Source organism: Pan paniscus, chromosome 13 (genome assembly GCF_029289425.2).
Source record: "Pan paniscus chromosome 13, NHGRI_mPanPan1-v2.0_pri, whole genome shotgun sequence".
Lineage (NCBI taxonomy): Eukaryota > Metazoa > Chordata > Mammalia > Primates > Hominidae > Pan > Pan paniscus.
This window is the reverse complement of record NC_073262.2, coordinates 121,068,306-121,080,557: the sequence shown is the minus strand read 5'-3', so window position 1 is coordinate 121,080,557 and position 12,252 is coordinate 121,068,306. Positions and strand designations below refer to the sequence as shown.

Sequence of the window (12,252 nt, the reverse complement as noted above, 5' to 3'; positions counted from 1 at the left end):
CTCAAGCCTAGCCCCAGTGGAAGTGCTGCTCTCACTGGTACTGTTTGGAATTTGTGAAACCTCCTAAGAGGGTCGTCTTGTGGACCATTCAACTCTCCTTCAGCCCTTTAACTTACCCACTGAGTAAGGCAGTAAGGAAAGTATATGTGAAAAGGAAAAGCTGCTACTCTGGGGAAGATGTAAACCTGCAAAGTGCTTCAGCCTACCTGCCATAGATAAAAATGAGTCATGATAGAGGACAAGCTAGGGTAGTGCCTCAGAACTCTAATGTTCCATGGAGTGTTTGTGCTCTTCTAAGAAGAGAAAACTATAGGAGTATTAAAATTGATGCAATACCTCAGGATAGAAACAATCTAGCGACCTTAGAAGTTGAAATGAGGACCATAGGCTCCTTTTGGGGTATCATCTTTCTGAAGGAATAGGTACATTATTAAACAAAACTGGCATTTGCCACAGAAGTTTGTGCTCATAGGCACAACTGCAAAATTTCACTTCAATTGGTGTAGGACTAATATCGGTGAGAAAATGAGACCCTACAATCAGGGTAGGGTACTGCTTTACAACCACAGCTACTCTTCTCAAAATAGTCCTTTTTCTTTCTTGAGGTTTTGTTGCTTCCATCGAGGCAGAGCAGAGAAGGCAGCTGGAGTCATCCCAAAGGCCTGAGTGAAATCTTCAATGGACAGGTGTTCCTAGAAGAAGAGAGGGACCAGAGGGCAAAGGTCACATATCCTTCCTTCCTCCCTCACCCTCAGGCACCGTTTGCTCTGATGAGTCATAGATATGGTGTATAATCAAATAAATGAAGAGTAAACAGAAGCAGTGTCAGGAGAGCCAGGAAAGGGATGGAGAGGAGGAGAGTATGGTATTTTGGTATTCCAGAGGTTTATCCCTGATTTTTTTTTTTTTTTCCAGACCATGTCTTGTTCTGTTGCCCAGGCTGGAGTGTAGTGGCATGAACTCAATTCACTGCAACCTCCGCCTCCTGGTTTCAAGTGATTCTCCTGCCTCAGCCTCCCAAGTAGCTGAGATTAGAGGCATGCGCCACCATGCCCTGGTAACTTTTGTGTTTTTAGTAGAGACGGGATTTTACCATGTTGGCCAGGCTAGTCTCGAACTCCTGACCTCAAGTGATCCACCCTACTTGGCCTCCCAAAGTGCTGGGATTACAGGTGTGAGCCAGCACACCTGGCCTGATCCCTGAATTTTTAACAATGAAAAAGATAGTAGTGTGGTAGATTGAGATTTTCTTTGTACAAGGGTCAAGTTCACATTAGCCCAAATAAGAATTAGGACTCCTCTTTCCAAGCCTTAGTTTCCTCTCTATTAAATGGGGAACTTTTCTTTTCTTTTTTTTTTAAGACAGTGTCTTACCGTGTTCCCCAGGCTGGAGAGCAGTGGCGCACGATCTCGGCTCACTGCAACCTCCACCTCCCAGATTCAAATAACTCTGCCTCAGCCTCCTGAGTAGCTAGGACTACAGGCACCTGGCACCATGCCCAGCTAATTTTTGTATTTTTAGTAGAGATGAGGTTTTGCCTTGTTGGCCAGGCTGGTCTCGAACTCCTGGCCTCAAGTGATCTGCCCGCCTTGACCTCCCAAAATGCTGGGATTACAGGCATGAGCCACCATGCCTGGCCATTGTTTTTTGTTGTTTTGTTTTTTGAAACGGTCTTGCTCTGTCACACAGGCTGGAGTGCAGTGGCACAATCTCAGCTCACTCCAGCCTCAACCTCCTAGACTCAAGCAATCCTCCCACCTCAGCCTCCCGAGTAGCTGGGACCACAGGCATGCACCACCACACCTGGCTAATTTTTGTATTTTTTGTAGAGATCAAGTTTCACCATGTTTCCCAGGCAGGTCTGGAACCCCTGAGCTCAAACAGTCCACCCGTCTTGGCCTCCCAAAGTGCTGGGATTATAAGCATGAGCCACCACCCCCAGCCAGAAACATTTCTTAAAGGCAAATTTTCACTTGCTTTTATGAAAATGAAAATAATATTACACATGAAAGTATACTGAAAACAAATTAGGCAGGTATGGTGGCACACGCCTGTAATCCCAGCTACTCTGGAGGCTGAGGCAGGAGAATTGCTTGAACCCAGGAGGCAAAGGTTGCAGTGAGCTGAGATTGTGCCACTGTACTCCAACCTGGGCAACAGTTTTCCATCTCAAAAAAAAAAAAACAAAACAAAGTATGTTGTTCATTTACCTCCACTTAAACAGTGAATCCAAGCTGCCCACAAAGTAAGCAGATGAGCCCTATAAGGGTATCTGCTCAAGTCTGGGTAAATGAGATTTTATTAGGGCCAGGTGTGGTGGCTCACGTCTGTAATTCCAGTATTTTGGGAGGCCAAGTCAGGCAGATTGCTTGAGTTCAGGAGTTCAAGACCAGCCTGGGCAACATGGTGAAACCCCGTCTCTACCAAAAAAATACAAAAGTTAGCCAGGCATGGTGGTGCACGCCTATAGTCCCAGTTACTGAGGAGGCTGAGGTGGCAGGATCACTTGAGCCCAGGTGGCAGAGGTTGCAGTAAGCCAAGATAGTGCCATTGTACTCCAGCCTGAGTGAGAGAACAAGAAAGACCCTGTCTCAAAAAAAAGATTTTATTGCTGTCACAGGACATACAACTCTTCTAGCAAAAGCCTGTCACCCTCAGAAGTCTCCCTCCTGGGCCCTACTTTGCTTTGGCTCAAGTTAACAGACTGCCTGCAAGGGAAGTAGGGCCCAATCCAGCCCTAATGGATGGAGCAAAGCAGGAATCTAATTTCCATATACTGCTGTGGCACTTAGAAAGGAACTGAGGCGGATTTGAATGTTCTCATTTTCACATGATGCAGCTAAAGTTTAAGAAAGTCAGGCCGGGCGCGTTGGCTCACACCTGTAATCCCAACACTTTGGGAGGCCAAGGCGAGTGGATCACTTGAGGTCAGGAGTTCGAGACCAGCCTGACCAACATGGTGAAACCCTGTCTCCACTAAAAACACAAAAATTAGCTTGGTGTGGTGGCAGGCGCCTGTAATCCCAGCTACTCCGGAGGCTGAGGCAGGAGAATTGCTTCAACTTGGGAGGCGGAGATTGCAGTGAGCGAGATCGCGCCACTGCACTCCCGCCTGGGCAACAGAGCGGGACTCTGTCTCAAAAAAAAAAAAAAAAAGTCAAGGTCACTTGATTACAACATATGTTCCACTGCACCATACTGACTTTCTTCCTTGAGTATTCCTTGAGTTTCAGGTATACTATAAAGCCCTCTTGTCAGCTTTCAACTCCCAGACCTGCAAGGTAAACTATTAACACTTGCAGTTGGCCACAGTTTTACCATTATGGATAGCTTCATCACTCTTGGCTTACAGGTTTGGTTCCCAGTTAAAAGGCAACTTGTTGGCCAGGCGTAGTGGCTCATGCCTGTAATCCCAGCACTTTGGGAGGCCAAGGCAGGTGGATCACCTGAGGTCATGAGTTCGAGACCAGCCTGGCCAACATGGTGAAACCCCATCTCTACTAAAAATACAAAAAATTAGCAGGCATGATGGTGGGAACCTGTATTCTCAGCTACTCGGGAGCCTGAGGCAGGAGAATAGCTTGAACCTGGGAGGCGGAGGCTGCAGTGAGCCAAGATGATGGCACTGCACTCCAGCTTGGGCAACAGAGTGAGACTCTGTCTCAAAAAAAGAAAAAAAAAGACAACTTGTTAATCCTCATCAGTTTTTTATATTCTTCTGTGATTGTGTCAGATTATTTTGTAGGAGCAGGTTTTGCTTAGAGCGGGAGGGTAGCGGCAGAAGGTACAACTGAGGTCGGGGGAAGGATTCCAAAAGAAGACACTAGGAAGGCCAAAGATCAAATTCAGAACTAAATTTTGCCTAGCTTTTTGAGTCAAAAAATATTTGTATAAACAACTTGTACCAGCTTCTGTCATCCTGTGAATGATCCAGAAGATTAGATAGCACAATTTTACCTTTTTACTCTTGGCTAAGAAATCACAACTGGAGTCACTACCTTTCTAAGCCTTGGGTGTCTTCAGCCATAAGATGAAGGAATTCACTGAAATGACCTTTGTTCCCAGCACTAAGATGATAATGATACTGTTTAAGGCAAGCTAAATACCCTCAAGGCACACTCAGTTAAGAGTCCCTAATTAAAGTTGCTATAAAACAGCATCTCCCTGCCTTCATCTCTGCTCCTCTAAGCACCAAGAGGTAGACAGGGTAGAGGTGAGACCTGTGGGTTTCCTTTAATACTTAGGCTGCTCTGCTAAGGTGGAGTTGCCCTAGGGAACATTTTATTGACTCCCACAGAGAGCCCTGAATTAAACAGCTTCTTAGTAAACACCTATAGATGGATTTCAACCTCAGGGGGGTCTGATGCTCCAGTCTCTAACTTGTCAATAGATTTGCCTCCTACCCTGGGCATTCTCTCCTTAAGGTTCCTGGAAGCCTTCCCCACTCCCTGAGGCAGGGTAGTGAAGTGTTTGGTTTTGGTTTGGGGGTTCTTTTTGTTTTGGCGGGGAGGTTGAGACAGGGTCCTGCTCTGTCACCCAGGCTGGAGTGTGGTGACACAATCACAGATCACCTGCAGCCCCAATCTCCTGGGCTCAAGCAGTCCTCCCACCTCACCCTCCCGGGTAGCTGGGACTACAGGTGCACGCCACCACACCGGGCTAATTTTTGTATTTTTTGTAGAGACAGGGTCTCATTTTGTTGCCCAGGCTGGTCTCAAACTCCTGGGCTCAAGCAATCTGCCCGCCTTGGCCTCCCAAAGTGCCTGGGATTACAGGCATGAGCCACCGCACTCGGCTGAGTACTTGGTTTTGGAAGAAGAGAGTAAATATAAATGATTTGGGGATCAGTGGATGGGGAAGAGCTGCCATACCCCAAATCTGTTTGTAGCACCCTCCCCCCAGGTTCCTCACAGCTGTGGCTGCTATGTCCTAGGTCTTTGCTCTCTCTGGTCCAGCCAGGCTGGCTCTTCCGCTTTGTCAAGACTGCTGGACTCTGACCCCTCAGGCTAGATAGCAGGGACTACCCATCCTAGTGGACTTGTATCTTTCCATTGGTCCTGTTCTTGAACTCTGCAGTCCTGCCAGCTGATTACCAGCCTCATCCATGCCTACATCCGCCTCCCTGTTGTTTACTCATCAGTGCACAAATACTTAGATTACTATCGTGCTCTGCCTGCAGCCAGACCCACCACCCCACTGTTGTCACTGGCTCACCTTGCAAGATTGGAGCAGACAGAGAGATCTGAAAACCTCTCCTACACTCCCACATGACACTGAACTCAGCTGTCCCACAAGAATGTATACTACTTCCATGATTAAAAAATCAGCTACAGGCCGGCCGGGCACGGTGGCTCACGCCTGTAATCCCAGCACTTTGGGAGGCCAAGGCGGGCAGATCACAAGGTCAGGAGATCGAGACCATCCTGGCTAACACAGTGAAACCCCGTCTCTACTAAAAATACTAAAATTAGCCGGGCGTGATGGCGGGCGCCTGTAGTCCCAGCTACTCAGGAGGCTGAGGAAAGAGAATGGCGTGAACCCAGGAGGCAGAGCTTGCAGTGAACCGAGATCGTGCCACTGCACTCCAGCTTGGGCGACAGAGCAAGACTCCATCTCAAAAAAAAAAAAGAAAAAAAATCAGCTTCAGTCCAGGTGTGGTGGCTCATGCCTATAATCCCAGCACTTTGGGAGGCTGAGGCGGGTGGATCACCTGAGGTCAGGAGTTTGAGACCAACCTGACCAATCTGGTGAAACCCTGTCTCAACTAAAAATACAAAAACAAATTAGCCGGGTATGGTGGCGCACGCCTGTAATCCCAGCTACTTGGGAGGTTGAGGCAGGAGAATTGCTTGAACCAGGGAGGTGGAGGTTGCAGTGAGCCGAGATTGTACCATTGCACTCCATCCTGGGCAACAAGAGTGAAACCCCATCTCAAAAAACAAAACAAAAAAATCAGCCACAGGCTAGGCGCAGCGTCTTATGCCTGTAATCCCAGCACTTCGGGAGGCAGAGGCAGGTCGATCACCTGAAGTCAGGAGTTGGAGACCAGCCTGGCCAATATGGTGAAACCCTATCTCTACTAAAAATACAAAAATTAGCCAGGCGTGATGGTGTGCGCCTGTAGTCCCAGCTACTAAGGAGGCTGAGACAGCAGAATTGCTTGAACTCGGGAGGCGGAGGTTGCAATGAGCCAAGCTTGTGCCACTGCACTTCAGCCTGGGCAACAGAAAGAGGCTCTGTCTCAAAAAAAAAACCACAGAAAACTGATTTTTACAAAAGAATCTAAGCCTTCTTTGACTGCTTCTACCATAATGGGGCTGTCTTGAGTCTGTCTATTTAAAATTAGCAATCCATTTCTGCCTTCCATCAATCCTCTGGTTCAATAACATTGGCTGTCCTCCTTTAGAAACACCTCCTTTATTGGCCGGGCGTGGTGGCTCATGCTTGTAATAGCACTTTGGGAGGGCAAGGTGGGCAGATCACCTAAGGTCAGGAGTTTGAGACCAGCCTGGCTAACATGGTGAAACCCCGTCTCTACTAAAAATACTAAAATTAGACAGGCGTGGTGGTGTGCGGATGTAATCCTAGCTACTTGGAGGCTGAGGCAGGAGAATCGCTTGAACCCGGGAGGCAGAGGTTGCAGTGAGCCGAGATCGCGCCACTGCACTCCAGCCTGGGCGACAGAGCAAGACTCCATCTCAAAAAAAAAAAAAAAAAAGAAAGAAATACCTCCTTTATGCTGCATGGCATGATGGTAACAGTGGGACTCCGAAGGCCTGGTTCTTGCTCTGGCTTTGCAACTAACTAGTAATGTTAGGCAAGTCACTTCATCTCTCTGGACTTCAGTTTTCTCAGGTGTAGAACAGGCAATAATAACAGCTTTCATTTGTACAGTACTATGTACCAAGGGCTGGGCTTAGCTTGTCATCATACAGGGATCATCCCAATGTTACAGTGAGGACCCATGTGCCTGCTAGCCTCCCAGCAACCTCACAGGTGGGAGAATCCAGGAGAGAACACAGGAATGTGCTCTCTAAGGTAAAAGGCAGAATTGAAATTCTCTGAGAACAAAACACTTATATAAATATTGAGCCGAAACCCTTAACAGACTTTGATGTTCTGAGAGAGAAACTAGATATCTCTCTTCTGTAGATCCCTTGATTCATTTGTAAGACTACTTTATGACTTATTATACAGAGTATATTATCTCTCCTCTCAATACCCCTAAGCTAGATTGGCAGCCTATTTTGGATCTTCATGAAGTGGGAATGAATATCAGAAATGTGTTCTTAGGCTGGGTGCAGTCGCTGTAATTCCAACACTTTGGGAGGCTGAGGTGGGAGGATCACTTGAGCCCAGAAAGTTGAGGCTGTAGTAAGCCATGATTGCAACAGCACTCCAGCCTGGGCAACAGAGTGAGATCTTATCTAAAATTTTTTAAAAAGTGTCCAGCCCCAAACTCCATTCCCCACACATACACAAAAAGTGTTTTGAACAAGCTCTTCTTGCTGTGCTAACCCCAGTTACCAGATGGACCATGTGCTGATGAGTCTTAAATTCATATCTCTGCCCTGGTGTTCCTCTGAATTGCTTGCCCACTGAACATGTATCTAAACCTCAAAGGACATAGCTACCACTAAACTCATGATTGTCTTCCCCTAAGCTCAGCCTGATCCAGTTTTCTATCTTGGAGAATGATGCTATTTTCTCTTCTCTCATACTCTTTATCCAGTAATTACCAAATATCATTGATTTTACCTCCTAAATGTTTCTCTCCACCTCCTCCACCATGACTTGTTCTAGGTTCCCACCTACCTGTCAGCCTGAGAGCAGCTATGCTGTCTCTCCTAACTGGTGTTCCTATGGCTGCTCTTGCCACCTTCCAGGCTATTGTTCGATGAGAAGCTATAATTATTATTATTATTATCATTTTGAGACGGAGTTACACTCTTGTTGCCCAGGCTGGAGTGCAATGGTGAAATCTCGGCTCACTGCAACCTCCACCTCCTGGGTTCAAGTGATTCTCCTGCCTCAGCATCCCAAGTAGCTGGGATTATAGGCACAAGCCACCATGCCCGGCTATTTTTGTAATTTTAGTAGAGATGGGGTTTCACCATGTTGGCCAGGCTGGTCTCGAACACCTGACCTCAGGTGATCCGCATTCCTCGGCCTCTCAAAGTGCTGGGATTACAGGCATGAGCCACCGTGCCAGGCCAATGTAAGTCTGTCACTCTGCTACTTCAACTATAATGATACTCCCCTTCACCACCAGGATACATGATACGATCCTTAACTTGGGGTAGAAGGCACTGCCAGTTCAGCCCTGCCTCCCTCCCTGGCTCTGCACACCACCACAGCCACTCTGGCCCTCTTGCAGTTTTGCCCCCATTTTTATTCCTTGCCTTTGGGCTTCATGTTAGCTGTCCCTTCTCCAGAACTAACTTACTTTGCCTCAATAATTCCTATTTGTCTTTCAGAAAGAAATCTCTAAATCAGGATCCTCTTTGTAATACCTTTTTTTGTTTTTCTTTTTTTGAGACAGTCTCACTCTGTCACCCAGGGTGGAGTGCAGTGGCATGATCTCGACTCACTGCAACCTCCACCTCCCGGGTTCAAGCAATTCTCATGGCTCAGCCTCCCGAGTAGCTGGGATTACAGGCATACACCACCACACCTGGCTAATTTTTGTAGTTTTAGTAGAGATGGGGTTTCCCCATATTGGTCAGGCTGGTCTCAAACTCCTGACCTCAGGTGATCCACCCACCTCGGCCTCCCAAAGTGCTGGGATTACAGGCATGAGCCACTGCACCCGGCCCTGTTTGTAATACTCTTCACAGCTCCTGTACTTCACCTTTCTGGCACTTAACCCTGAAATTAAATAATAGTGTAGCCAGGCTTCTCTGATCTCTCTCCTCCTGGGATATAAGGTGGCATGAAGGCAGGATCCCATCTGTCTTGTTCATCCCCAGCACCTAGTCACCTGCAGGGCCAAATCTGGGAGTCAACTATGGTGGTCCAACAAATGGACTTCTTTGTCTTCCTTTGAGAATCTGACCTACCTCCTTCCTGCTGGGGTCCACACCCTCAGGGAGCTCCTCTACAGGCTTGTTCACTAGCTGCTCCAGGGGGAAGATGGGCAGAGGCCCAGAACTGAGGTTGCTGTTAGCATTGAACACGTCCACTTTGGGGCTTGTGACCTCCTAGGAAAGAAAAGGAAACCACTGGTTACTTTAGCTGGTGCACAGCTACCTCCCAGGCTGCCTTTCTCTCTGAAGTCTCTAGGGCAGCACCTTCAAGAAGCCTCCCATGTCCCACCCCACCCTGCCACACACACACTCATAAGAACAACATAGGCTGGGTGCAGTGGCTCACGCCTGTAATCCCAGCACTTTGGGAGGCTGAGGTGGGTGGATCACTTGAGGTCAGGAGTTCAAGACCAGCCTGTCTAACATGGTGAAACCGCATCTCTACTAAACATACAAAACTTAGCCAGGTGTGGTGGCAGGTGCCTGTAATCCCATCTACTCAGGAGGCTGAGGTAGGAGAATCGTTTGAACCTGGGAGGTGGAGGTTGCAGTGAGCTGAGATTGCGCCACTGCACTTCAGCCTGGGCAACAGAGAGAGACTCCTCAAAACAACAACAACAACATAGAGCTTAGTGGTCTGTTCTGACCGAAGTCCATTGGTGGAAAATGACTCTTTTCTTTAACAATTCATTAACTTTCCCATGGCTTTCCCCAGAGTTTGAGATCTAGCCTGGATATTTATGACCCTGTCTCTCTTATCTGTTGTGAAATTGTCATCTATAAATTCACTTAACCTTGACCTATCTATACATGCCAGTCTGTACTGTCAGTCCACCAAGAAGGGTTTCATGAGTGCTGCAGGTTTTGACCATCTGTTGATTATACCCCAGTGTGCTTGTGAACTTGCTCTTGAATTCTGGACACATTCCTCAGAGTTAGCTCTGTCTTGTTCTCTCTATAAGCCTGTGAACTTCTCAAAGCAAAGGTTTTGATTTCATATTCCCGTGTCCCAGGCCTAAAGGCTAAATACATTTTTTTTCTTTTCTTTTTTTGGGTTTTTGTTTTTTTTGTTTTTTTTTTTTGAGACAGGGTCTGGTTCTGTTGCCCAGGCTGGAGTGCAGTGGCACAATTTCAGCTAACTGCAACCTCTGCCTCCTGGGTTCAAACCAACCTCCCACTTCAGCCTCCTGAGTAGCTGGGACCACAGGCACGCACCACCACACCTGGCTGTTTTTTATTTTTTGTAAAGATGGGGTTTCCCCATGTTACCAAGACTAGTCTCAAACTCCTGGGCTCAAGCAATCCACCCACCTCGGCCTCCCAAAGTGCTGAGATTACAGGCGTGAGCCACTGTGCCCAGCCTAAATACATTTCTGTTAACTCACTGAAAGACCAAAGGAGTTGTAGTTATTCTACCTAGAGAAGGGATCCCAAAGGTGATGGAGTGTAGAGACAGCATTATTTCTCAAAGTGTAGTCCATGGACTAACTACATGAAATTACCTTTTTAAAATAAGATTTAAAAGATGCAGATTCCTAGGTGCCAATTCTAAGTCTATAAACCAGAATATTTGGGAATGGGGCCTTGGAATCTGCATTTTAATATGCTTCCCCCACACTCCCTGCCCCCATCTCCCAGACTTCTATGCATGATAAAATTTGAGAACCAGGCCAGGTGTGGTGGCTCATGCCTGCAATCCTAGCACTTTGGGAGGCCGAGGCTGGTGGATCACTTGAGGTCAGGAGTTTGAGACCAGCCTGGCCAACATGGTGAAACCTCGTCTCTACTAAAAATACAAAAGTTAGCCAGGCGTGGTGGCACACACCTGTAATCCCAGCTACTTGGGAGGTTGAGGCATGAGAATCACTTGAACCCAGGAGGTGGAGGTTGCAGTGAGCTGAGATCCTGCCACTGCACTCCAGCCTGGGAGGCAGAGTGAAACTGTGTCTCCAAAAAAAAAAAAAAAATTAAAAAAATTGAGAACCATTTCACTAGGAAATTGAGGAAACAAAACCACTAGAGGCACTGAAGTTAAACAGCAAGAAGAATGAGAAGTGGGGGAGAAATAGGAGGGAAAGCACAGGACTCTGGTGTCTTCTCTGCAGTGTTCTTGGCTCCCACAGGTCTGACCACCAGCTGGCCACTGCAGGGCCCAGCCACCCCGCCCCGGACTCACAGCAGTGATCTGGCTCCAGTCCCTAGAGTTGCCAAGCTCCGCCTTCAGGTCCTCATAGGATTTGGTGTTCTGCACATAAAGTAAATAACAGATTAGACCTGGATCTCAGCAGAGGAGATGGATGAGAAGCCATTTTCCCTCAGGAATGAAAAGAAGGCTGGTCTGGGGCCTAGTGGTAAGAAAGGAAAGAGGATACGCAGGCTGAGGCTGGAGGAGGGTCCCTGAAAAAGGAGATTAGATGGTGAGGTTGGGACCAGAGGGGCTGCCAGATCAGAAAAGGGGAGCGCAGGCTATATTTGTCCCAGCTCAGCCTGACATGGGGATGGGCAGGATCTTTTGCCACCTGCAGGGGCCAGGGCAAGAACCCGCAGGCAGTATGGAGAACCCTGCCTAGGCTATGTAGGCTCTGGGAAATGCAGGGCTCCTGGGGATGGGTGGGGGTCCCCCCAGATAATAGAAGGGAGCCCTGCCACAGAGGAATGAAGGGACCATGGCTCTGAGGAGTCCCATCTCCATATCCTAGAGCACACTTATGCTGAATGAATGAATGAATGAGTGAATGAGGCTGAGAGAGAAGCCAGCACACACTTGAGGTGAGGGAAAGGTGATAACTAAAGTGGATTGAGAAAACCTGGCATCTCGATATGCTGCCTTGAGTAAAAACTAAAAGCCCATGTAACTGCAGAATTTAAAAAAACAAACCAACAAATTTAAGGAAATTAAGCTTTCTGCTTCCCTAAAGCCATCTGTTGTGACAATTTAGAGCACCCAGAGCCACCAGGCCAGGCTTCACTGTACCTTGGCCTTCTGCCTACAGAAAACCTTTGCTGGAGTTCCATTGTGGGTGGGGCCAGTTTAGGAAACACCCCGTGGGAGCTTGGCACACCATCCCTCAGGTAAGGACCACACACATGACCCATTTTGCTTGGAATTTAGCACCAGGAAGACATTTGTCAGTTCTTTAGAACCAACATGTTTCAGCTGGCATGGAGGATCCACCATGTTGCTGCAATGATGAGAACATTCTCACCTCTGCTGCCCAACACAGT

At 47.6% G+C, this 12,252-nt stretch overlaps 1 protein-coding gene across 2 annotated transcripts in view; it reads right to left on the bottom strand.

The window, feature by feature from the left end:
• Nucleotides 1–142: 142 nt before the first annotated feature.
• VIL1 (villin 1) overlaps nt 143–12,252 on the bottom strand; it is a 32,047-nt gene continuing 19,937 nt past the window's right edge. Inside the window, exons 18-20 of one of the 2 annotated variants that reach the window (XM_003818613.5) lie at nt 11,204–11,272; nt 9,061–9,201; nt 143–692 (exon numbers count right to left, since the gene is read on the bottom strand). In XM_003818613.5, coding sequence (XP_003818661.1) covers nt 579–692; nt 9,061–9,201; nt 11,204–11,272 — 324 coding nt within the window. In that variant the 3' untranslated portion in view covers nt 143–578. Of the gene's footprint in view, nt 693–9,060; nt 9,202–9,411; nt 11,273–12,252 lie in introns of those variants that run through there. The other variant, XM_055109116.2, reaches the window with a different exon arrangement.